The sequence below is a fragment of the Chiloscyllium punctatum genome, chromosome 37 (assembly GCF_047496795.1).
Source record: "Chiloscyllium punctatum isolate Juve2018m chromosome 37, sChiPun1.3, whole genome shotgun sequence".
Taxonomy (NCBI): domain Eukaryota; kingdom Metazoa; phylum Chordata; class Chondrichthyes; order Orectolobiformes; family Hemiscylliidae; genus Chiloscyllium; species Chiloscyllium punctatum.
In genome coordinates this window covers 8,136,317-8,163,259 of record NC_092775.1, presented here as the reverse complement: position 1 = coordinate 8,163,259, position 26,943 = coordinate 8,136,317, and the positions used below count along the sequence as shown (strand labels likewise).

Below are 26,943 nucleotides of genomic sequence, written 5' to 3'. Positions count from 1 at the left end.
CTTTCAAAGTGACGTGTTATTCTCTCTCTCTCTATCTCTCTCTATCTCTCGCTCTCTCTCTCCATTATCTTACCTGTTTTGCAGAGCAGTCACAACATGCACCCGGGGGGCTTCGTATATCCCCCCTCCCCCGCCCCCTCCCCCCACAATGACCCCCCAGATCCAGCCCAGTCCCAGCGGGAATGCCGTGGTGCAGGTGTACAGTCAGATGAATGGGACCTCCTCAGAGGGACAGAGCCTGGCCATGCAGAACTTCCAACACGTCCAGGTACTTGGGAAGGGGGGGTGGAGGGGGGGCGGGGGGTGGGGGAAGGGAGGTCTGTGTGTGGGGGGGGGGGAAGGGAGGTCTGTGTGTGGGGGGGGGGGGAAGGGAGGTCTGTGTGTGGGGTGGGGGGGGAAGGGAGGTCTGTGTGGGGGTGGGGGGGGGAAGGGGAGGTCTGTGTGTGGGGTGGGGGGGGGAAGGGAGGTCTGTGTGTGGGGTGGGGGGGGGAAGGGAGGTCTGTGTGTGGGGTGGGGGGGGGGGAAGGGAGGTCTGTGTGTGGGGTGGGGGGGGGAAGGGAGGTCTGTGTGTGGGGTGGGGGGGGAAGGGAGGTCTGTGTGTGGGGTGGGGGGGGAGGGAGGTCGGGGTGGGGGGGGAGGGAGGTCTGTGTGTGGGGGGGGGGAAGGGAGGTCTGTGTGTGGGGTGGGGGGGGGGGGGAAGGGAGGTCTGTGTGTGGGGGTGGGGGGGGGGAAGGGAGGTCTGTGTGTGGGGTGGGGGGGGGGAAGGGAGGTCTGTGTGTGGGGTGGGGGGGGGAAGGGAGGTCTGTGTGTGGGGGTGGGGGGGGAAGGGAGGTCTGTGTGTGGGGGTGGGGGGGGGAAGGGAGGTCTGTGTGTGGGGTGGGGGGGAGGGAGGTCGGGGTGGGGGGGGAGGGAGGTCTGTGTGTGGGGGGGGGGAAGGGAGGTCTGTGTGTGGGGTGGGGGGGGGGGAAGGGAGGTCTGTGTGTGGGGTGGGGGGGGGGAAGGGAGGTCTGTGTGTGGGGTGGGGGGGGGAAGGGAGGTCTGTGTGTGGGGTGGGGGGGGAAGGGAGGTCTGTGTGTGGGGTGGGGGGGAGGGAGGTCGGGGTGGGGGGGGGAGGGAGGTCTGTGTGTGGGGGGGGGGGAAGGGAGGTCTGTGTGTGGGGTGGGGGGGGGGAAGGGAGGTCTGTGTGTGGGGTGGGGGGGGGAAGGGAGGTCTGTGTGTGGGGTGGGGGGGAGGGAGGTCGGGGTGGGGGGGGGAGGGAGGTCTGTGTGTGGGGTGGGGGGGGGAAGGGAGGTCTGTGGGGTGGGGTGGGGGGGGAAGGGAGGTCTGTGTGTGGGGTGGGGTGGGGGGGGGAAGGGAGGTCTGTGTGTGGGGTTGGGGGGGAGGGAAGGGAGGTCTGTGTGTGGGGTTGGGGGGGGAAGGGAGGTCTGTGTGTGGGGTGGGGGGGAGGGAGGTCTGTGTGTGGGGGGGGGAGGGAGGTCTGTGTTGGGGGGGGGAGGGAGGTCTGTGTGGGGTGGGGGGGGGGGAGGGGGGAGTGTTCATGCTGCGGGAAAAAGTCATGAAGCGTGGAACTGGAGAGACGGTGGAGTGTCCATCACAGCTTGCCACAGGAGGCCATTCTTTCCATCCTGCCTGTGCTCGCTGTTTGGAGAGCGAACCAAGTGACCCATGTTTGCCCATGACCCTGGGAATCTGTGCTGATGAAAATCAGCAGCTGCCTGTGCTGTTTGTGCCTCCCCATTCTCTCACTGACTTATCCCTGGAGCCATCGCTGGGAAAATCCCCCGCCCTCTCCCTATCCCATCCACACCCTCCCCGAGTACAGTGCCCAACACCCCCAGCATCATCATGCTCTGGTACTCCATACCCTGATTGGTAAAGCCGAGGACACTATGTTTTATGAACTGCTTGCCACCTTCACAATGATCTACTCTCAACTCCCTCTGCTCCTGCACCCACTTTAACATTGTGTTTCCTATTGTCTTTCAATGTTTTTCTGACCTCATAACTCTCTGCATTGAACTTCATCTGCCACCTGTCTGCCCACTCCACCAACTTGTCAGTGTCCTTTCTGCACTATACTCCTCAGAGTTTACTGTTCCTCAAAGCTCTGCGTCATCTGCAAACTTTGAAACTGTCCCAGGCACAGCAAGATCCAGGTGATTAATATGCTTCGGGAAAATCAGACCAACCCCAGGGATTCTCCAGGACAAACCTTCCCCCGGCCTGGAACCAACCTTCCCCCGGCCTGGAACCAACCTTCCCCCGGCCTGGAACCAACCTTCCCCCGGCCTGGAACCAACCTTCCCCCGGCCTGGAACCAACCTTCCCCCGGCCTGGAACCAACCTTCCCCCGGCCTGGAACCAACCTTCCCCCGGCCTGGAACCAACCTTCCCCCGGCCTGGAACCAACCTTCCCCCGGCCTGGAACCAACCTTCCCCCGGCCTGGAACCAACCTTCCCCCGGCCTGGAACATTTCCCTTGCCCATTTCTCTGTTTTCTCCTGTTCAGCCAGTTTTGGTTCCATGTTTGCTACATTCCCTTTTGTTCCACGGCAGATCATTGTGTGGCACTGGAACTGCACGGACACCACAGCGACCACGTGGGGAAGAGGGAGCAGCGACGTGGTCATTTCCCTGAACCAGTAACAGCAGGCTACTGTTCTGGGGGTGTCAGGGATGGTAGTATTGTAGGTTGTGGTAGTACAGAATCGATGGGGTGAAGGGCCTCTTCTGTAATGTGTGATTCTGTGATATTTGAATTCAATGATAGAAGATATGGACTAAACCCTGGCCTAATGGTGACCTTGTGACTACTGTCAATTGATGTAAGTACCCACCTGGTTCACTAATAGGGAACGAATCTGCCGTCCTCACCTGGTCTGGCCTACATGTGACTCCAGACCGACAACAATGTGGTTGACTCTCAACTGCCCTCTGGACAATCAGGGATGGGCAATAAATGCTGGCTGTGCCTACTTTCCTGAATGATTTTTAGTTTAAATTACATTAATCAAGCCTTTCTGTTACCTCTTAATTAAAAAGTTTTTAAGCACAATTTTGCCTTAAATCCATGATGGCTCTTCGAGTCATAGAGATGTACAGCACGGTAACAGACCCTTCGGTCCAATTCGTCCACGCCAACCAGATATCCCAACCTAATCTAGTCCCATTTGCCACCACTTGCCCCATGTCCCTCCAAACCCTCCTATTCATTTACCCATCCAGATGCCTTTTAAATGCTGTAAATATACCAGCTTCCACCACTTCCTCTGGCAACTCGTTCCATTCACACACCACCCTCTTCCTAATTAACCCACATTTTTCCATGTGATCTATTAATCTTGCTGTGAATTATTGTCTCCAGAAGTTTCCCAATTGCTGAAGTTAAACTAACTTTTTATACCTGAGGTAATGTTTATAATTCTCTGGTCCCCTGGTACCTCCCTCAAGTCTAGGGAAGACTGAAGGATTATGAGTAGTGCCCCTACAATTTCCACTCTCTCTTCCCTTAAAATTCATCTCATCCAGTCCCAGTGCCTTGTCAAATATGAGGACCAGATGTCTATCCAACAGCCCTTCCTTAGCAACTGTGAACTCTCCCAGTGAGAGTTTACCCTCTGTGACTCTGGCCTGGGGAGAGTCTAATTCCTTGATGAAGACTTCAAACTATTAGTTTAATAAACCAGCCATGCCCCTCCCTCAGTGTGTAAATCCCTTTTTTAGTCCTTAATTGACCCCTACCCCATTTACCAGTTTTTATTATTGATGTAGGAGAAAGTGTGGTTCTGGAAAAGCACAGCAGGTCAGGCAGCATCCGAGGAGCAGGAGACTCGACGTTTCGAGCATAAACCCTTCATCAGGATGCTGCCTGACTGGCTGTGCTTTTCTAGCGCCACACACATTTACAAGTGATGTGCCCAAAGAAGATTTTGAGATTCCCCTTTATGTTAGATACTAGACGTTTCTCATGTTTGTTCCTTCACCTTCCCTTCTTTAGTTCACTTGCTTCTCAATTGGTACTTCCTACCCAACAGCTCTTGTCAGCACACTTTCTGTTCTTTATCTTTATTTCTATCTCCTCTGTCACCCGGGGAGCTTTCATTTTGAGTATTCTACCTTCCCCATTTGAGGGATTCTTTTTTATTTGTTAACGGGATGAGGGTGTCACTGGCCAGGTCAGTATTTATTGTCCGTCCCTAATTGCCCAGTAGCCATGTTGCTGTGGGTCTGGAGTCACATGTAGGCCAGACCAGGTAAGGATGGCAGATTTCCTTCACTAAAGGACATGAGTGACCCAGATGGGTTTTCCAACAATCGATAATGGTGTCGCGGTTATCAGTCGATTCTTAATTGCAGTTTTTTTATTGAATTCAAATTCCACCATCTGTTGTAGTGGGATTCGAACTCAGGTCAATAAATATACCTTGACACCCTAAACCACTATCTCTTCAAACTGCTCAGTTCGAGATGTTGTCTCCCAACCTTCAGCTGTAGTCTGTCTAGCTCAATTCTTGTTCCATTAAAGTTGGTTCTCTGCATGTTAATTACAGAACAACCCCGGTTATCCGAACAGCAATGATCTGAAATTCGGATTATCCGAACGAGATCTCAATGTCCCGTAAATATGTTATCCGTTATCCGAACAATCAGTTATCCGAACAGTCAGTTATCCGAACAAAATACTCCCCGCCGATCTCGATCGGATAATCGAGGTTGTTCTGTATTCTAAATCTGGATTGTTTATTGTTCTTTTCATCCTCAACCATATGATCCAATGATCACTCATCCCCAAACATTCCCACAATCACAGTTAGGTCCAACAGTGCTTCCTTTCTGATTGAGCTGGACATAGACTGCTGTAGGAAACTCCCCTGAACATAATCTAGGAACACTTGCCCTTCACTGCTCCTTATCCTTCCACATTGCCAGTTTAATTTCCCAGTTGGAAAATTCCTTTTATAGAAGTTGGAAGTTCCTTTTATAGAATGACTCAATAGTGTAATTGGCATTTCTCTGTAATTTCCCTACAGACTTGTTACTCTACATCCTTCCCATTGCTTGATGGTCTGCAGACTGCACTGAGCAACAGAATTGCACCTTTTTTTGTCCCTTAGCTCTGGTCAGTTTGGGAAATGGTGACACAATGGAAATGTCCCTGACTCGTGATTCAAAGGCCAAAGATAATGCTCTGGGGAGCTGGGTTCGAATCCGATGAAGGCAGCGGTGGAATTTAAGTTTAGTTAATAAACCTGGGAATTATAAAACCAGTCTCCGTGATGGCGATCCTGAAACTATCATTCATTGTCGTTAGAAACTCAACCGGTGCATTTGTGCCCTTTGTGGACAGCATGGTGGTTAGCACTACTGCCTCACAGCACCAGAGACCCTGGTTCAGTTCCCGCCTCAGACAACTGTCTGTGTGGAGTTCGCACATTCTCCCCGTGTCTGTGTGGGTTTCCTCCGGGTGCTCCGGTTTCCTCCCACAATCCAAAGATGTGCAGGTTAGGGGTGAATTGGCCATGCTAAATTGCCCATAGTGTTAGGTGAAGGGGTAAGTGTAGGGGAATGTCTGGGTGGGTTGCTCTTCAGAGGTAAAAACAATGACTGCAGATGCTGGAAACCAGAATCTGGATTAGTGATGCTGGTAGAGCACAGCAGTTCAGGCAACATCCAAGTAGCTTCGAAATCGACGTTTCGGGCAAAAGCCCTTCATCAGGAATAAAGGCAGTGAACCTGAAGCGTGGAGAGATAAGCTAGAGGAGCTTCAGAGGGTCGGTGTGGACTTGTTGGGCCGAAGGGCCTGTTTCCACACTGTAAGTAATCTAATCTTTTAAAAAAAGGGGAAGTTGCCATTGTTACTTGGTCTGGCCTACACGTGACTCCAGGCCCACAGCAATGTAGTTGACTCTGAAATACCCTCTGAAGTGGCCCTAGCAAGCCCCTCCCATCAAGGGCAATTAGGGATGAGCAACAGATGCCACATCCTGCCAAAGAATTAATGGAAAAATCAGGAACTGATTTGTCCCCCCGCCTTTCTAACTCTGCTGCAGATTTCCTCAGAGCCCGGGAATGTTACCACCCGCCTGTCCTTTCAGTCTGGGCCCCGCTCCCTAGTTCCAGTTGTACCTTCCACAGCTCTGTAACATCTGTTGGGATAGTGCCTGTCATGCTGTACAGCACCTCCTGGTCCTTCAGAGGATTGAGCAAGCTGCTCACTATTCAGCTTGAGGTGATTTTGAATGAAGCCACTTCATGTTGGATTTTTGTTTCCCTCAGAGATGCCACAGAGAGCTACAGGTTGCTGTTACTGCTAGACCCAGCCACAGTGTCATACAGCGCGGAAACAGACCCTTGGTCCATGCTATCCATGCCGAGCACGTTTCCCAAACTAACCTAGCCCCTCCTGCCTTAAATCCGTGATGGCTGTTAGGGTCATAGAGATGTACAGCACAAAAACAGACCCTTCGGTCCAACTCATCCATATCGACCAGCTATCCCAACCTGATCTAGTCCCAATTGCCAGCACCCGGCCCATATCCCTCCAAATCCTTCCTATTCACATACCCATCCAGATGCCTTTTAAATGCTGTAATTGTACCAGCCTCCACCACTTCCCCTGGCAGCTCATTCCATACACACACCGCCCTCTTCCTAATTACCTCACGTTTTTCCATGTGATGTATTAATTTTGCTGTGAATAGTTGTTTCTAGAAGTTTCCCCAGTGCTGAAGAAAAACCAACTTTTAATACTTTCTCAGACAAGGAGATAATGTTTATAATTCTCTGGTTCCCACGGCCCTTCCCTCAAGTCTAGGGAAGACTGAAGGATTATGGGTAGTGCCCCTACAATTTCCACACTCACTCCCTTTAAAGTTCATCTCGTCCAGTCCCAGTGCCTTGTCAAGCATAAGGACCAACAATCTATCCAACAGTCCCTTCCTTAACAACTGTGAACCCTTCCAGTGAGAGCTTACCCCATGGGCTTGGCCCATTTCGCTCTAAACCTTTTCTTTCATGTGCCTGTCCAAATGTCCTTTCAGGGAGGAAGTGAGGACTGCAGATGTTGGAGATCAGAGTCGGGAGTGTGTTGCTGGAAAAGCACAGCAGGTCAGGCAGCATCTGGGGAGCAGGAGAGTCAACGTTTCAGGCATAAACCCTTCATCAGGAAATGTCCTTTAAGTGTTGTAACTATACCTGCTTCTACCATTTCCCCCGGCAGCTCATTCCACGTAACGACCTGCCCACTGTGTGAAAACGTTGCCCCTCAGGTCCCTTTTAAATCTTGTTCCTCTCACCTGAACATTTTGCTCCCCAGTTTTGAGCTCCCCCTACCCTTGGGAAAATACTTTTGCTGTTCACCTTATCCAAGCCCCTCATGATCTTATGAACCTCTATAAGGTCACCTCTCAACCTCTACACCCCCATGAGAAAAGTCCCAGCCTTGCTAGCTGATTTTTATAACTCAAACCTTCTATTTCTGGCAATATCCTGGTAAATCTTTTCTGAACCCTCTCCAATTTTGTAACATCCTTCTTATAACAGAGCAACCAGAACTGTACACTGCTTCAAAAACACTTCATTAACATCCTGTACAACCTCAACATGACACCCCAACTCCTATACTCAAGGTCTGAACGATGAGGCTAAATACCTTCTCTTCCACCCTATCTGCACTCTTCCTACCCTTCCTCATCTGATCTGGTAAGTTTATCCTCCTATTCCATAAGAAATAGGAGGCCATTCAGCCCATTGAGTCTGCTCTGCCATTCAGTGAGAGCAAGGCTGATCTGATCATCCTCAAATCCACTTCCCTGCCTTTTCCCTCTAACCTTTGATTCCCTTCCTGATTAAAGTCTGTGTCTCTCAGCTTTAATGTACTGAATGACCCAGCCTCGACAGCCCAGTGGGGTAAAGAATTCCATACACTCACTCTCCCCGAGAGCAGAAATTCCTTCTCATCACTGTCCTGGATGAGTGACCCCTTATTCTGCGATGATGCTGGACGTGAGGAAGAGAACCTTTCCACATCTACCCTGTCAACACTTCCTGCATCATGTGATTGAGTTTCTACTGAACTCTTTCAACACTAACCCCCCTCAGTCCCTCCCTACAGGACCCAGTTCCACATTCTTGCTGCTCTGCTGAGTCCAGCCCTTCCTTCTGAATTGTATTTGTGTGTGTGTGTGCGGGGGGGTTCTGGGTGTGTGTGTGTGCGGGGGGGTTCTGGGTGTGTGTGTGTGCGGGGGGGTTCTGGGTGTGTGTGTGTGCGGGGGGGTTCTGGGTGTGTGTGTGTGCGGGGGGGTTCTGGGTGTGTGTGTGTGCGGGGGGGTTCTGGGTGTGTGTGTGTGCGGGGGGGTTCTGGGTGTGTGTGTGTGCGGGGGGGTTCTGGGTGTGTGTGTGTGCGGGGGGGTTCTGGGTGTGTGTGTGTGCGGGGGGGTTCTGGGTGTGTGTGTGTGCGGGGGGGTTCTGGGTGTGTGTGCGCGCGGGGGGGTTCTGGGTGTGTGTGCGCGCAGGGGGGTTCTGGGTGTGTGTGCGCGCAGGGGGGTTCTGGGTGTGTGTGCGGGGGGGTTCTGGGTGTGTGCGCGCGGGGGGGTTCTGGGTGTGTGTGTGTGTGCGGCGGGGTTCTGGGTGTGTCCGCGCGGGGGGGTTCTGGGTGTGTGCGCGCGCGGGGGGGTTCTGGGTGTGTGCGCGCGCGGGGGGGTTCTGGGTGTGTGCGCGCGCGGGGGGGGTTCTGGGTGTGTGCGCGCGCGGGGGGGTTCTGGGTGTGTGCGCGCGCGGGGGGGTTCTGGGTGTGTGCGCGCGCGTGTGTGTGTGTGTGTGGAGGAGGGATCTGTCTTCTGTCGGTGGCCCCTCATTTTAAACCTCTCCCCACCCAAGTGGAAAATCTCTGCCAAATTCTTTCTTGATCTTAAAATCCTCTTTAAGGTCCCACCCACTTCCTCTTTTCTTGAAGCAAGCACCAAGAGTGCTGGAGAAACTCAGTAGGTCTGGCGGCATCTGTGGAGAGTGGCAGAGTTATTGTTTCGAATCTAGTGACTCTTTTTCAGAACTGGTAAGAAAAATTCCAGATGCAAAATGTTCACTCTGTTTCTCTCTCTACAGATGCTACCAGACCCGCTGAGTCTCTCCAGCGCTATCTGCATTTTTATTTCGGATTTCCAGCATGTGCGCTATTTGGCGTTTTAATAGAATGTAGAAAAGTACAGCACAGAACGGGCCCTTCAGCCCAGGATGTTGTGCCAAGGATTATTCCTAATCTAAAAATAACCTAACCTACGCACCCCTCAATTTACTGCTCTCCATGTGCATGTCCAGCAGTCACTTACATGTCCCTAATGACTCTGCTTCCACCACCACAGCTGGCAACGCATTCCATGCATTCACAATTGTCTGCGTAAAGAACTTTACTCTGACGTCCCCTCTATACCTTTTTCCTAATATCTTAAAATGTAAGACCCCTCACAGCAGTCAATCTTGCCCTGGGGAAAAATCTCTGCCTATTGACTCTGTCCATGCCTCTCATTACCCTGTTTACCTCAATCAGGTCACCTCTCTTCCTCCTTCTCTCCAGAGAGAAAAGTCTGAGCTTATTCAACCTTTCTTCGTAAGGCAAGCCCACCAGTCCAGGTAGCATCCTGGTAAACCTTCTTTGCACCCTCTCCAAAGCCTTTGTATCTTTACTATAGTAGGATGAGCAGAACTGGGCACAATATTCCTAGTGTGGTCTCACCAGGGACTTGTAGAGCTGTAGCAAAACCTCGTGGCTCTTAAACTCGATCCCCTGTTAATGAAAGCCAAAACACCATAAGCTTTCTTAACAGCCCTATCCTCTTGGGTGGCAACTTTGAGGGATCTATGTACTTGCACACCAGATCCCTCTGTTCCTCCACACTGCCAAGAATCCTGTCTTTAATCCTATGTTCAGCATTTGAGTTCAACCTTCCAAAATGCATCACTTCCCTTTATCCAGGTTGAACTCCATCTGCCATTTCTCAGCCCAGCTCTGCATCCTGTCTATGTTGTGTTGCAGCCTGCAGTAGCCCTTGATATTATCAATGGCACCTCCAACCTTTGTGTCATCGGCAAATTTACTAACCCACCCCTCAACCTCCTCATCCAAGTCATTTATAAAAACTACAAAGAGCAGAGGCCCAAGATCAGAGCCCTGCGGGACCCCTCAACACTGACCTCCAGGCAGAATACTTACCATCTACAACCACTCTCTGCCTTCTGCCAGCCAGCCAATTCTGAATCCAGATAGCCAAATCTCCCTGTATCCCATACTTTCTGACTTTATGAATGAGCCTACCAAATACCCTATCAAATGCCTTGCTGAAGTCTATATCCACTGCTCGTCCTTCATCGACCTGCCTCGTCACCTCCTCAACTCAGTAAGATTTGTGAGGCATGACCTGCCACTCACAAAGCCATACTGACTGCCTTCAATCACTATGCTTTTCCAAACCGTCATAGATCCTACCCCTCAGAATTCTTTCCACAACTTTGCTGACCACAGACGTAGGACTGACTGGTCTGTAACTAGTCTGTAATTGCCAGGGATTTCCCTATTCCCCTTCTTGAAAAGAGGAACAATATTCGCCTCCCTCCAATCCTCCGATACGACTCCCATGGAGAGTGAAGAGGCAAAGACCTTCACCAGTGGCTTAGCAATCTCCTTTCTCTCTTCCTGGAGCAGCCTGGGATAAATCTGGTCTGGCCCAGGGGACTTATCAATCTTAATGTTTGCCAAAATTTCCAGCACATCAACTTCATCAATCTTGATCTGTTCAAGCCTGTTTCCCAGCTCCTCGAAGTTCTCATTCACAACAAGGTCCCTTTCCTTAGTGAAAACCGAAGCAAAAAACTCATTTAGGGCTTCCCCGATCTGCTCAGACTCCACACACAAGTTCCCTCGGCAATCCCTGATCGGCCCTACCTTCTCCCTGATCGCTCTCTTATTCCTCACGTCTGAGTAAAATGCCTTTGAATTCTCCCTAATCCTTCCTGCGAAGCCTTTTTCGTGCTCCTTCCTGGATGTCCTCAATCCATTTCCGAGCTCCTTTCTAGTAAGCCTGTAATCCTCTAAGGCTGTGCTAGATCCTTGCTTCCTCCACCTTACGTAAGCTGCTGCCTTCCTTTTGATGAGAAATTCCTCTGTTCTTGTCATCCAATGTTCCTTAATCTTATCCCTTCTTACCTGTCTCAGAGGAACAAATTTGTGCATCACTCGCAACAACTGCTTCTTAAACAGTCTCCACATGTCTGCTGTACCCTTTCTGTGGAACAATTGCTCCCAGTCTGTACTTCCCAACTCCTGTCTGATAGCGTCACAATTTCCTTTTCCCCAATTAAATATCTTCCCTTGGTAACTGCTCCTTTCCCTCTCCAAGACTATGCTAAATGTGCGGCAGTTGTGATCACTGTCACCAAAGTGCTCTCCCACCGTGAGATCTGACACCTGTCCTGGCTCTTTGCTGAGCACCAAATCCAAAATGGCCTCTCCCCTCATCGGTCTGTCTACATACTGAGTGAGGAAACCCTCCTGAACACACCTGACAAAAATGGCTCCATCCAAACCATCTGCACTAAGAAGGTTCCAATCAATATTGGGAAAGTTGAAATCACCCATAACAACAACCCTGCTACATCCGCATTTTTCCAGAATCAGCCAGCCTATGAGTTCTTCAATCTCTCTCCTGCTATTAGGGGGTCTGTAGAAAACCCCCAAAGCAGTGGCTGCTCCCTTGCTGTTCCTAACTCCCACCCAGACTGACTCAGTAGACAAACCTTCCTCAACAACCTTTGTTTCTGTAGCTATGATGCACTCTCTGATGAGCAATGATAAACCCCCTCCTCTTTTTCCACCCTCCCTGTTCTTTTTAAACGTTCTAAACCCAGGAACATCTCGCAACCATTCCTGCCCCTTTGAAACCCACGTCTCTGTTATGGCCACAATATCATTGTCCCAAATACTGATCCATGCTCTAAGTTCATCACTCTTATTTTGGACACTCCTTGCGTTAAAGCAGACACACTTTAACCAATCCCTTTGTTTCATCACGTGAGAAACCTTCCCGATAGATTCACTACATCCTGTCACTTTTTTTTTCTGTCTTATCGGAGACCTGTTGGGTTTTATCTCAGCGCTGGGAGGTGCGTATGTTGTTTTGCTGTTATCTGCCGTCGCTCTAGTTGCCTCTGTTCTCTGCAGGTTCCCAGTCAGTGTGTGGAGAGCTCTCCGTTCACCACTCCCCCCGTCTACAGTCCCGGAAAGCAAGGTTTCAAAACCAAGACCAGCAGCATCATCACCACCTCGAGCATTCACCCTGCAGCTGATGACCTCTCCACCTTTGACCCTGACAGCACCAAGAACAGGCAGCCCAAAGACACCCTGGCTGTCCAAGAAGGTATGGAGCCCAGAAGGGGAACGCTTCATTCCCCAAACCCCCCCCCCCCCCCCTCCCCCCTCCCCAACTCCGTAGCCTCAGCCCAGACGGTCCCTCCATTCGCCGTGCCGAGGGAGTGCTGCACTGCCTGAGGTGCTGGCGTTTGGACTGGGCCTGAGCCTGAGCTGCCAGGTGGATGTGGAGGGTCCTGAGCGTTCTTCTCAGTCTTCCCGCACCCAACACAGAAAATAAACAGGTCACCTGATTATTGTCACTTTGTCATTTGTGGTTGGGATCTTGCTGTGCTGCGATTGGCTGCAAATAGAAGCAACGCTTTGGTTTCCTCCCACAGGCCAGGGATGTACAGGTCAGGTGGGTTAGCTGTGTGGGGTTACAGGGGTGAGTTGGGGGGATTAGTCTGGATGGGTTGCTTCTGCACTGGGAGTCTATGATTGTATGTTCCTCATTGACTGTGGAGCCCATGGGGACATCTGCAGGTGTTAAAAGGTGCCATCGCAATGCAACTTGGAAGGCATTGCACATGAAGGTGGTCAATCTGATCGGGTTACATTGGCAGTGAGGAGACTCTGTGACACTCAGGCCTCATTTTGGATTGTGGAGGGGGGTGTGTGTCTGGGATGGGGAGGGGGGAGGCATATGTGTTGAGGGTGGGTCTTTGGGTGGGGGAGGGTAGTCATATGTGTTAGGATTGGGGTCTATGAGTGTGAGAGTGTGGGAGGGGAGACATGTATTAGGGGGTAGCGTTTGTGAGTGTTGGGGGAGGGGAGATGTGTTGGAGGGTGAGGTCTTTGAGTGGGGGAGAGTAGTTGTTTGTGTTGGGTGTGGGGTCTCAGAGTATGAGGGTGGGTTGAGCAGAGACGTGTGTTGGTGGGGTGAGGTCTGAGTGTGGGGATGGGGGAGGGGAGACGTGTGTCGGGGGGTGAGGTCTGAGTGTGGGGGAGGGGAGGCATGTGTTGGAGGGTGAGGTCTAAGTGTGGGGGTTGGGGAGGGGAGACGTGTTGGTGGTGGGGTTTCTGGGGTTGGGGGTTGGGGGGGGTAGCCGTATGTTAGGAGGTGAGGTCTGAGTGGGGGAGGGGAGACATGTTGGGGCGGGTGGGGTCTCTGTTGGGGGTGGGGGGAGGGGATGTGTAACAGTCATTGAGTCTCTAAGATGTGGCATCACCGTCCATCAGCCTCCGCAGTGTGGGTTAGTGTGACAGCGCACATATCACTGGGAATGGAGATCAGAGAGAGAGAGAGAGAGAGAGAAAGAGACTCAAACTGCTTCCCTTTGTGTTTCAGGAAAAGGCAAATTGCAAAAGCTGAAATGCAATTATTGCAACAAGATGTTTGCCAAGAACTTTGACCTCCAGCAGCACATCAGAAGGTAAGAGGTTGGTCTCAGTGACAGACAGACAGCTCTGTGGGCTGTGTCCCCTGATGTGTTTATTCCGGGACAGCACAACATTTGGCCAATTCTGCCTGCGCTACCTTAGGGATAGAGCTGTCCGATAATTCCCACGGAGCTTCCTAATAACCCGTACAAATGTTCCCTTTTCACATATTTATACAATTCCCTCTAGAACGATTCTGCCAAGTCTGTGTCCACTGCCCCTTTCACAACAGCACGTTCCAGATCACAATAATAAATAATTTAAATAATAAGTTTTCCTCTGGTTCTAATGATCTTAAGTCTGTTTGCCGTGGTTACTGACCCTCCTGGCGATGTGAGCAGATTCACTTTCTGCCGAACTCGTGATTTTGGGCATTTCTATCCAATCTCCGGGAGAGCTGTCCTGGATGTCTCCTGCCTTTACTACATATTAGATTAGATTACCTACAGTGTGGAAACAGGCCCTTCGGCCCAACAAGTCCACACGAACCCTCCGAAGAGCAACCCACCCAGACCCATTCCCCTACACGTAACACTGCGGGCAATTTAGCATAGCCAGTTCACCTGACCTGCACATCTTTGGATTGTGGGAGGAAACCGGAGCACCCGGAGGAAACCCACGCAGACACGGGGAGAATGTGCAAACCCCACACAGTCAGTCGCCTGAGGCGGGAATTGAACCCGGGTCTCTGGCGCTGTGGCGGCAGCAGTGCTAACCAAAATGTCGCCCTAATGGTACCTCTCCGGTGCCATTCCAGTAAATCACCTCCTCCACTTCTCCAAGAATTTGCCTTCTGTTCCGAAGGGTGGTGTCTTGCGATTGAACTCCGGCTGAGGTCTGACCCAGAGATAATCTATATAAAAAGGAGCAAAGGGTCTGGGAGAATCACTCAAATGTATTTTTACAGCCCTACCCTCTCCTGTGTATCAGGATGTGAACATTTCCATGGACAAGGCCCTGATTAAACCCTCCATGGATTTAATGAGCAGACCCATGCACCACACCTGGGAAGGGTAGACTGGCCTTGGAGAGAGTACAGTGTTGGTTTCCAAGAAAGATGCCTGGATTTCAGGGGTTAAGGAATAAGGAGAGATCGCAAATTATACCCTTTTTCTCTAGAATTTAGAAGGTTAAAGGGTGATTTGGTCAAAGTCTTCAAGATATTAACCGGAAAAGGCAGAGTAGATAAACTATATTCGCCAAAGATCCTCAGACAGCACCTTCCAAACCCACAACCTCTTCCATCTAGAAGGACAAGGGCAGCAGATACATGGGAACACCATCCCCCTGCAAATTCCTCTCCAAACCACTCACCACCCTGACTTGGAAATCTATCGCCGTTCCTTCACTGTCGCTGGGTCAAAATCTTGGAATTCTCTTCCAAAGGGCATTGTGGGTCAACCCACAGCAGGTGGACGGTCACAGCTCAAGAAGGCATCTCACCCCCACCTTCTCAAGGGGCAAATAGGGACGGGCAATAAATGCTGGGCCCAGCCAGTGACACCCACAGCCCACAAAAATGAATAAATAAAAAACAATTCCCACTGGTTGGGCATTCCTGAACTCGGGACATAGCCTGAGAATTAGGGCCAGACCGTTGAGGAGACACGTTAGTAAGCACTTCTACACACACGCACGCTGGCGCGCCCACACACACACACACACACACACACATACACACACACACACACACACACACACACACACATACACAAACACACACACACATACATACACACACGCATACATACACACGCACACATACGCACGCACGCACACATACACACACACACATACACATAAACATACACATACACAAACACACACACATACATACACACACATGCATGCGCACACACATACATGCACACACATGCATGCGCACACACATGCATGCGCGCACACATGCATGCGCGCACACATGCATGCGCGCACACATGCATGCGCGCACACATGCATGCGCGCACACGCACATGCGCGCGCACGCACACACATACACGCATGCACACACATATACACGCACGCACACACATATACACGCACGCACACACATACACACGCACGCACACACATACGCACGCACACACATACGCACGCACGCACGCACACACATACACACGCACGCACACACATACACATGCATACACACACATGCATACACACACATGCATACACACACATGCATACACACACATGCATACACACACATGCATACACACACATGCATACACACACATGCATACACACACATACACACACACACATACACACACACACATACACACACACACATACACACACACACATACACACACACACATACACACACACACACACACACACACATACATACACACACACACACACACATACATACACACACACACACACACATACATACACACACACATACATACACACACACACACACACAGACACACACACATATACGCACACACACACATATATGGTGGGAGAGGTTTGGAATTCCCTTCGATTAAACATGAATGGGTCAATTGTTAATTTTAAATTTAATTTTAAATCTGAAATAGATACATTTCTGTTTATTAAAGGGCTGTTTATTAAGGGCTATGGCTCAAAGGCAGGGACATAGAGTTAGGCCACAGATCAGCCAGTGATTGGTGGAACAGGCTTGATGGGCTGAATGGCCTCCCCTTGTTCCTAAGTACATCCTGTGAGCCTTGCCCCATCACTGCTCCTGCGTATTGGTCCTGGGTTAACATTTCCCAGCTCTCTGCGCAATCAGAGTTTTGCAGATTACCCAGAGAGACCAGCTCAGATCCTGTCACTAACCGCAGTGGGGAAGAGGCAGCTCCAACGCACTCTTGTAGAATCCTAGAGCTTTTATCGCACGGAAAGTGGCCCTTCAGCCAATTGTGTCTGTGCCAGTCATCGACCATCCATCTATTCTGAAACAAAAAGGGAACTGCTGATGCTGGAAATCAGAAACAAAAGCAGAAGGGTGACTGGATCTGAGATGTTATCTCTGTTTCTATCTCCGCAGATGCTGCCAGACCTGCTTGAGTTTCTCCAGCAATTTCTATCCATTTATTCCAATTCCATTTCCCAGCACTCAGCCCCTGGCCTTGTGTGCCTGGGCATTTTAAACATTCATCTCAATAGTGAGGCTTCATGGCATAACCACTCTCTCGGGCAGTGAGTTGCTGATACCCATCAAACTCTGAATGAGAAAGCTGTTCCTCAAATCCCCTCTGATCCTCTTGCTTCCCACCCCTTGGTTATCGACCACACTAATAAAAGGGGAACCATTTCTCCATGTCCGTGCCCCCTGCTCCGGTCACCCCTCAACCTTCTCAGTTCTAAGATCTTGTTAATGCCAGGTTCGGTTCGGGAAGGAGTTTGGTTGGGAGCTGGAATTTCCGATCTACCCCCAGGGGTGGGGGGGGGTCACCTCCTCTTGATTCCAGGGGGCACAACTATTGTCTGTTGCTCAGTAGCATCTCAGTGGGTCACACTCCGAGACCTGGAACAATGAAATCCGGGGTGGTATTCCCAAGCGGGGGCTGCGGGAGTGCAGCACTGTCTCAGGGACTAGCCTCAGGCTGAGAAATTGAAATCTAGACCCAGTTCGCACACCCACCACAGAAAGTAGACCTATGGTGGGCGTGCAAGAGACAGAGATGCCGTTCTGAAGGAGAATGGGGATGTTCCCCCCCCCCCCCCCCCCCAATCCCCTTAACATTATGTAAACAGAACAGGCCATCTACCCAGTATCAGACTGCCGGTTGTGGGAGCTTGCTGTGCACAAAATGGCCACTGTGTAATCCTTGACCACACTTCAGTGAAGAACCTCATTGGCTGTGAAGTGCTTTCAGGCTGCGAACGGTGCTATAGAAATTCAGGTCCGTTCTTCCATCCCCGAATAATGACTCCTCCCCCCCCACCCCCAACTTTGTTTCTGCAGCCACACGGGAGAGAAGCCATTCCAGTGCATCGTCTGCGGCCGGGCGTTTGCTCAAAAATCCAATGTCAAGAAGCACATGCAGACCCACAAGGTGTGGCCGTCCGGGGTGTCTCGCTCCTCTGTCTCCATGCAGGTGCTCACTCTCAACTCGGAAAAGGTGGGCGACCGGGAGGAGAGCGAGGTCACAGGTCAGCGGGGCGGTGATGGGGAGGGGAGCGGTGAGGGGGTGTACTCCTGTACCCTCGGCTGTGATCGCAACATCTAGAACCCTTTGTGTCTCCTGCTCCCGGTCAGTGTGAGCCTGCAGGCCCCAGTGAGACTCCGTTAGTGACAGAGACTGAGTCTGGGACGGGAAAGTTGGGGAGAGGTATTTGACAAGCAACGAGATAGACATTATTAACACTGGAGGCAGCACGGTGGCTCAGTGGTTAGCACCGCTGCCTCACAGCACCAGGAACCCGGGTTCGATTCCAGTCTCGGGCAACTGTCTGTGTGGAGTTTGCACATTCTCCCCGTGTCTGCGTGGGTTTCCTCCAGGTTCTCCAGTTGCCTCCCACAGTCCAAAGATGTGCAGGTCAGGGTGGTTTGGCTGTGCTTAAATTATCCGTAGTGTCCAGGGGTGCCCAGGTTCAGTGGGTTAGCCATGGGAAATGCAGAGATAGGTTATGGGGTAGTCTGGGTGGGATGCTCTTCGGAGGGTCAGAGTGGAGAGATTATGCTTTAGTTAGACATGGCATTGGAGAGACTCTGTCTGGAGCAGAATGTAACAAGGAATGGTCACCGTACTGACAGAAGGGTCTGACTGTGTTGGATACAGCTCAGAGATGGTTGATGAGACTAATCCCTGCAATGGGCAGATTACCTTGTGGGGTATGGGCCTGACCACTTGTGGGTCATAGATATTTACAGTTCCTTTCAGAGGGGCTGGATGGGTTCGTGAGGGTGGGGTGTACTCAGACAGGTTCAATCCCCACCTGGGCTGGGGAGTTTGTACTAGATCATCTCCTCCCGTGACCGCCCTCCCACCCTGTAAGTAGTCTCTCTCCCTCTCTCGCTCTCCCATCCGCACTCTTCCCCCCTTCACTCTCTTCCCCCCTTCACTCTCTTCCCCCTTCACTCTCTTCACTCTCTTCCCCTCTTCCTCCTCTCCCCCCCTCACGCTCTCTCCCCCCCTCACGCTCTCTCCCCCCCTCACGCTCTCTCCCCCCCTCACGCTCTCTCCCCCCCTCACGCTCTCTCCCCCCCTCACGCTCTCTCCCCCCCTCACGCTCTCTCCCCCCCTCACGCTCTCTCCCCCCCTCACGCTCTCTCCCCCCCTCACGCTCTCTTCCCCCCCCCACACTCTCTTCCCCCCCCCCACGCTCTCTTCCCCCCCCCACGCTCTCTTCCCCCCCCCCCACGCTCTCTTTCCCCCCCCCCCACGCTCTCTTCCCCCCCCCACGCTCTCTTCCCCCCCCCACGCTCTCTTCCCCCCCCCACGCTCTCTTCCCCCCCCCCACGCTCTCTTCCCCCCCCCCACGCTCTCTTCCCCCCCCCCACGCTCTCTTCCCCCCCCCACGCTCTCTTCCCCCCCCCACGCTCTCTTCCCCCCCCCACGCTCTCTTCCCCCCCCACGCGCTCTCCCCCCCTTCACGCGCTCTCCCCCCCTTCACGCGCTCTCCCCCCTTCACTCTCGCCCCCCCCCTCACGCTACATCCCTTTGCCAGCTCTGCTCCCCCCTCCCCCCCGTTTCCCCCCCCATCGTTCCCTCCCCCACCCCCTTCTCTCTCTCTTATTACCCCCCCAAACCCCCCTGTCTAATGGAGGGAGATACCCTGTGTCCGTGTCTCTGCTGGCAAATTATATGGAAGCTATTTCATGGGGACCATACAGAGAGAAAGATTTCCCCATCCGGAGATTTTAAAGGCCAACGATTCCCTCTGAATAAAGGCTGCTCCTTTTGAGACCAAGATGAAAATTTTCACTCGAGAGTGTTGTGATTTATTGGAATATTTGGATGTTATTGAGTATGGTCAATGATTAGGCAGGTTCATCAGCATTTTCATTCTCCTGTCCCTCCGGTCACTGGAATGTCAGGGCCAGGCTGAGGGCCAATTGGGTGAATGAGGCCATTGTCAGTTATGTTTAACAAGCCCTTGTATCTCTCTCTCCTCACTCTCCCTAATTCCCTCCCTCCTCTCCCTCCCGCCTACCTGCCCTCCTGCCTGCCCTCCATCTCTCCCTCCCTCTCTCTCTGTCTCATTCGTTTTATTTATGCATCTACCACACTCAATGACTCACCCCTTTCTGCCTTCTCTCCCATTCCTCTCTACCTCATTCACTCACTTTTACTCTTCCCCCCCCACTCTCCCCGTCTCGCTCTCCCCGTCTCGCTCTCCCCGTCTCGCTCTCCCCGTCTCGCTCTCCCCGTCTCGCTCTCCCCGTCTCGCTCTCCCCGTCTCGCTCTCCCCGTCTCGCTCTCCCCGTCTCGCTCTCCCCGTCTCGCTCTCCCCGTCTCGCTCTCCCCGTCTCGCTCTCCCCGTCTCGCTCTCCCCGTCTCGCTCTCCCCGTCTCGCTCTCCCCGTCTCGCTCTCCCCGTCTCGCTCTCCCCGTCTCGCTCTCCCCGTCTCGCTCTCCCCGTCTCGCTCTCCCCGTCTCGCTCTCCCCGTCTCGCTCTCCCCGTCTCGCTCTCCCCGTCTCGCTCTCCCCGTCTCGCTCTCCCCGTCTCGCTCTCCCCGTCTCGCTCTCCCCGTCTCGCTCTCCCCGTCTCGCTCTCCCCGTCTCGCTCTCCCCGTCTCGCTCTCCCCGTCTCGCTCTCCCCGTCTCGCTCTCCCCGTCTCGCTCTCCCCGTCTCGCTCTCCCCGTCTCGCTCTCCCCGTCTCGCTCTCCCCGTCTCGCTCTCCCCGTCTCGCTCTCCCCGTCTCGCTCTCCCCGTCTCGCTCTCCCCGTCTCGCTCTCCCCGTCTCGCTCTCCCCGTCTCGCTCTCCCCGTCTCGCTCTCGCCCTCGCCCTCCCCACTCTGTGACACCCCCTCTCCCCGTCTCCCCCCCGACTCTGTGACACCCCCTCTCCCCGTCTCCCCCCCGACTCTGTGACACCCCCTCTCCCCGTCTCCCCCCCGTCTCTCCCTGTCACCCCCCAATTCTGTGACCCCCCTCTTCCCGGGTCTTCCCCCCCCCCCCCCCCACTCTCCCCATCTCCCCCAATTCTCCCCGCCCTCTCACCACCTCGACCCTCCCCCACTCTCTCCTCTCTGTAAACTCCTCACTCGTCTCTCTCCCCAATCTCCATTCACCCCTCCCACCCCCACCCCCACTCCCACTCCCAATACTCCAATTTCCACTGGAAGCAGAATTATCGCAGAATGCTGAGCAGCGGGCACTGGTGAATCCTGCCAGTCACTCGGGTGAAGTGGGTGCTGGTGCTGGTGGGGAGGTGAAGCAGATGGTGGTGATTGACAGCTCCTACCAGTGCCAGTTCTGTCCTGGGAAATTCGTCACTTACTTCCAACTGAAGTCCCATATGATCCAGCACAAGAACCAACAGGTACTGCTCCCCCCACACTGCCTCACTTCTTGCACGGCCCTCGCGCACACCTTGCTCACTCCCGCGCCCCTCACATGTGCACACTCGTCCCACACACACACACGCGTACACACACTCTCACACTCCTTCGTTCCTCCTCTCTCACATTCTCTCTCGCTCGCTGTATCTCACACCGTCTCACTCATGGCTGTTCAGAGGAACAAGGGGTGATCTGATTGAAAGCTGTATCATTCTGAAAAGGGTGTATGCTGAGAAAATGGACACATCTGCTACAGGATTTACCAGAACAAAGCAAAATCCCTCTTCAGGGAATTGGGCTAGAAGAATCAAAGTTACCATGGTGAGAGTCGAAGGGATTGGATCCCATTCCCCCTGCTGTGCTGGGGGAGTGCCACTCTCTCAGTGGTACCATCTTTCAAAGGAAACATTAAACCGATGTCTTCTCTATTCCCTATCCATGGAATCTAGGGATCCTTTCATATTGGGATGCAATAAAATCCCTGAGCTCGGAGGGCTGTGACCTTTTGGCTAGTTTCCTCTGGGAGCGGTGGATGCTCAGTGATGGAGTGTCGGTGCACTGAAGGGGTAATGCAGCAGCAGAGTTGAGGCAGAAGATTGGCTGTGAGGGCAGAGTAGGTCTGAGGGGCTGAATGGCCTGCTCCTGTTTCTAATGCTGCTATCACGTGTTCTCCTCTGTAAGGTGTACAAGTGTGTCGTGAAGAATTGCACTCAGACCTTTGTGAAGCTCGATGAGTTTGTTGAACACATCAAGAATCACGACGATGAGATAACATACCGGTGCCACCTGTGCAGTAAGATCTTCCCATCGCTGTATGAGCTGGGGGTACACCAATATTCTCACAACCTCTACCCCCAACAGACCCCCAAGAAATGCCCCACGTTTTACAGGTGAGCTAGTGTTCCTTTCGGATTGGCAGACCGTGTGTCACGTAAGAACACAGCCATTGTTTAATTTCCCTTGGGTTGCAGGGATGTATCAGTTCCTCCATGTCCCGCCAATGCTCCCAGCCTGCTGACTGGGTCCCAGACTCTATTCTGCGAACTCTATCTTCTTCCGGTTTGTAATTGCAACCCGAACCTTGATCTGTGCTACAAATCCTCTCAAAACTCGCACACATTATCACACACTGTCTTCCCTCCACCCCACCCCCCCACTGTCCTCCCTGAGTTGGAGATAAGGAAAATCCCACTGTTATTCACCCCTCAGGACTTGGAGTTGAACCCTATAGCTTCACCACCCTCCAACCCCGGCCCATCCTCACCCTCTACGTCGTGTCAAAATTGTCACTGTGTTTGCCCTCCTCCACAGCACAGGGTCATTAAGCCCCTGTGACCCACATCATCTCTGAGTGAGAGATGGGTACCATCAGATATTTGAATAAAATTAGGTCATTCAGCCCACCAACTCTCTTGTGCCATTTGATCATGTCTTTATATGTTTCTCAACCCCATTCTCCCGTCTTTCCCCTGTAACCTTTCCTTGTCCAAGAGCCATGCAGGGTGTAGCTGTGTGACTGACTGTTATGATTAAAGACAAAAAAAAATCGAGTTCTGCAGCACAAAAAAAGCCCCTTCGGCCCATCAAGTCAGTGTTGGTTAAAAAGGAGCCTGCTATCTATTCTAATCCCATTTCCCGTCACTTGGCCCAGTGACTTTTATACCTTGGCATCACAAGTTCACATCTTAATCCATCTTCAATGTCAAGTGGGTTTCTGCATCTCCCAGCCTTAATGGGCAGTGAGTTCGAGATACCCACCACCCTCTGAGTGAAATGTTTCTTCACATCCCCCTGTAAACCTCCTGCTCCTTACCTTCAATCTATGCTACTGGTCATTGAGCCCTCTGCCAAGGGGAAAGGTTCCTTCCTGAATTTGCCACCCAGATATTTTTTAACCAGAGAAGCTATGGCACATGTCTGGAGCAGGTGGGATTTGAACCAAGGCCTAACTGGCTTGGAGATAGGGACAATCTTATTTATCACAGCAATCATGTCCCCCCTCAGTCTCCTGTACTCCAAGCATATGGACGTACATGGAATAGTGTAGGTTAGACGGGCTTCAGATTGGTATGACAGGTCGGCGCAATATCGAGGGCCGAAGGGCCTGTACTGTGCTGTAATGTTCTATGTTCTAAGATAAACAATCACAGTCTAGCCAGACTCCCTTCCTAACTAAACTTTCCCAGCCCAGGCAACATCCTAGTAAATCTCCTCTGTACCCTCTCCAGTGCTATAACATCCCTCCTACAATATGGATAAATCATGTTTAACCTTTCTCTCGAGGTTCCAGTGCAATGTTGACATGTGTCGGGATGTCGTACACATAAAGGGCAATTGGCAAAAAGCAAGCTCCCAGCAACTATTGAGTTAATGACGTAAGAAGCTGTTTTACTGATGGGCTGAAAATGTGTTGCTGGAAAAGCGCAGCAGGTCAGGCAGCATCCAAGGAACAGGAGAATCGACTCCTTCCTGAAGAAGGGCTTCTGCCCGAAACGTCGATTCTCCTGCTCCTTGGATGCTGCCTGACCTGCTGCGCTTTTCCAGCAACACATTTTCAGCTCTGATCTCCAGCATCTTCAGTCCTCACATTCTCCTGTTTTACTGATGGGTCAGGATTATCCAGGACAACATGGAGAGATTGACTGCTCTTCTCAGAAATATTACCCTAGAATTATTTTATATCCCAGTGAAGGATCAGATGGGATCTTGGTTTAATTTCCAACAAGTGGCCCCTCTGACAGTGCAGCACACCCCCGTGACTGCTATTGGAGGGTCACCTTGGACGATGGACTTCAGCCTGCCTCCTTTCTTTCCAAAGCAGCTCTCATTCTCGAATGGGAAAGTCTAATTCCTCTTTCTTCTTTTGTTTCCAGGTGTTCGAGGTGTTTGAGTAAATATTCCACACCTGAAGCCCTTGAACATCACCTCCAGACAGCCTCTCACAATTACCCCTGTCCGCATTGTCAGAAGGTGAGCCCTGAGACCATAAGGCAGAGGAGCAGGAGAAGGCCATTCAGCCCATCTGATCTCTTTGCCCATTCAATGAGATCACGGTTGATCTGATCATCCACAATTCCCACTTTCCTGCCTTTTCACCATACTCCTTGATTCGCTTCCTGATTAAAGATCTGTCAATCTCAGCCTTGGATATACTGACTGACCCAGCCTCCTGTTAAAGAATTCCACAACTTCACCATCTTCCAAGAGAAGTAATCCCTCCACATTTCTAACTTAAATCTGTAACCCCTTATTCCCTCTGGTCCTAGGTTTTCTGACAACAGGAAAAAGCTTTCCTGATCTGCGCTATCAGATCCTCTAAGGATCTTGTATGCTTCAATAAGGTCACCTCTTATTCGTCTAAGTCCAAAGAGTACAGGGACCCTTTACCCAGCTTGACGTGAGAAGCCAGCCCCTCTGTCACTGTGATCAGTCCCATGAACCTTCTCTGTACTGTTTCCCATGCCTGAGTGTTGGATAGCTATTCTGAATAAAAGCAACTGGCCCCTTTAATGAGATGAGGGAACCTTAGTGGAGGGGTTTCTTTCAAGTGGACTTCAAGCCCATTCTCTTCACAACTGTTGACAGGACAATCCAGCCCGAGAAACAGAAACAGTTGCGGATACGGGAAAGAGTAGTGGGGAACCTGCAGACAGCCAGAATAGTTGGGCCATTCTGACTTCACTCCCCCCTCACCCCGTCCTGCAGTGTCTCACTCCCTGGGAGAGGCCATTTCGAATAACCAATCTGGGAAATGTTTCAGTTCCTGTTGAGGCCATTCAGCCCCTCCATCCAGTACATCAGTGAAATCACAGTTGACCTGTACCTTAATTCCATTCAGTTGCCTCAGTCTGGAACCTTTCTCAACCTTCTCCAATAAGAGTCAGTGAATATCCAGTTTTCAATTGACTCCCAGTTTCAACCATTGTTGTATTTGGCGGTGCCCTGGGGTGGGGGTGTTGGGGGGGGGGGTGGGATTAGTGGGTGCATGGGAGAGAATTCCAGATTTCTACTCCCCTTCGAGTGGAAAATTCCTGCTAGTTGTCACCCTTTTCCCAAACCAGCTGTAAAGTTGGGAATTTCTGTTCTCCCACTGCCATCGGACTTCTCAACAACTCTGTCTTTAACCCTGTGTTGGAGTTGAATCAGGATCAGAGATGGGGAGTGGGGGAGGTTTAATGGGGACTCTCATCACCTCAGGGGAGACTATGGCCCAGTGGTGATGTCACTAGAGTTACTAATCTGGGGACATGGGTTCGAATCCAGCCAGGGCAGGTCGTGGAATTTGGGTTCAATTCAAAACCTGGAATTAAGAGTCAAAGGATGACCATGAAACTGGTGTCAATTGTTGGAAAAACCCATCTGGTTCACTATTGTCATTGAAGGAAGAAAACTACTGTCCCTTCCTAGTGTGGCCTACATGTAATACCACTGGGACATTGCCTCCCCTGAATTGTGAATGTGCCGGTTGGTTGGATTGGCTGTGCTAAATCACCCATGATGTGCAGGCTAGGTGAAGTAAATATAGGGTTACAGGGATATAGCTGTTCAGAGAGCTGTTGCAATGAGTCAAGTGACCTCTATCTGCACCCTAAGGGTTCGATGCCTATTCAGGTAAAAACTACATGTGACTTCAGACCCACAGTGAAGTGGTTGACTCTTAACTGTCCTCTAGGCAATAAGGGATGGGTATTAAATGCTGGCCCAGTCAGCAACATCAACATCCCATGAATGACTTTTTTAAAAAGCTTTTTAAACCTGTTGTGTGTTCCTCAACCTGTGGACAGGTCTTTCCAAGTGAGAGGTACCTAAGGAGACATCTCCCGGTGCACGGTGGAGGAGGCGTGTTCAAGTGTCAAATATGTAAAAAGTCGTTCAAAACCGAGCACTATCTCAAGCTTCACCTTCTCATTCATTCTGGTAGGTCTCAAAGATTCCCTGGCTTTAAATTGAAGAAGTGGGGCTTGGTTAGCTCAGTTGGTCAGAAGGCTGGTCTGTGTTACACCAACAGCACGGGTTCAATTCCCACACTGGCTGAGGTTACCCATGCAGGACTCTCAATCTCTCCCCTCGCTTGAGACGTGGTGACCCTCAGGTTAAACCCTTCTCCTGGTTCTGAAGCAGGGTCATTGGACCTGTAACGTTAACTCTGCTTTCTCTCCACAGATGCTGCCGAACCTGCTGAGTTTTCCCAGCAGTTTCGGTTTTCCCTCATGTCCTGATTGGTTGTCCTGTTTTTGGGAGCTTACTGGGCCCATTTGGAGGTCTCTGTGTGAAATGCTTTGGAGATGTCGTGAGGTTTTGATAGAATGACAAACTAAATTTACACAAAAACAATAAAATTACAGCCAGAGAATTCTCAGGCTAAAAGTGAAAACCGAAGTGGCGTTGTTTACAGTGTTCTGGAGTTCACCAGCTGAAATAAATCTTAGCTGTGTGGAACTGGGATAACACCATCTATATTTATGTTTAAAAGCAATGACAATACCTTTGGGATGGAACCCTGTGTAATAGCAAGGCCCCAGAGAGAAGTAATAGAGCGAGCTGTTTACTATGCATATTATGAAGGTGAATATTTATAACTCCCAAAGGTGGCGCAATTAATTTTTATTCACATTTCACCACACTGAATCTATGCTTGTGAGGAGCTGTTAGAATATTTTTGAGTTATCGTGCA

The 26,943-nt window shown here is 51.5% G+C and overlaps 1 protein-coding gene across 1 annotated transcript in view; it reads left to right on the top strand.

Annotated features, from left to right (window-relative positions):
• Positions 1–85: 85 nt before the first annotated feature.
• The window catches only part of LOC140462840 (zinc finger protein 341-like), a 38,988-nt gene continuing 12,130 nt past the window's right edge, over positions 86–26,943 (top strand). Inside the window, exons 1-8 of the mRNA XM_072556196.1 lie at positions 86–268; positions 12,212–12,407; positions 13,689–13,773; positions 17,727–17,914; positions 21,057–21,250; positions 21,951–22,159; positions 24,143–24,239; positions 26,054–26,186. Of these exons, the coding sequence (XP_072412297.1) occupies positions 149–268; positions 12,212–12,407; positions 13,689–13,773; positions 17,727–17,914; positions 21,057–21,250; positions 21,951–22,159; positions 24,143–24,239; positions 26,054–26,186 (1,222 nt within the window). The 5' untranslated portion in view covers positions 86–148. The remainder of the gene's footprint in view (positions 269–12,211; positions 12,408–13,688; positions 13,774–17,726; positions 17,915–21,056; positions 21,251–21,950; positions 22,160–24,142; positions 24,240–26,053; positions 26,187–26,943) is intronic.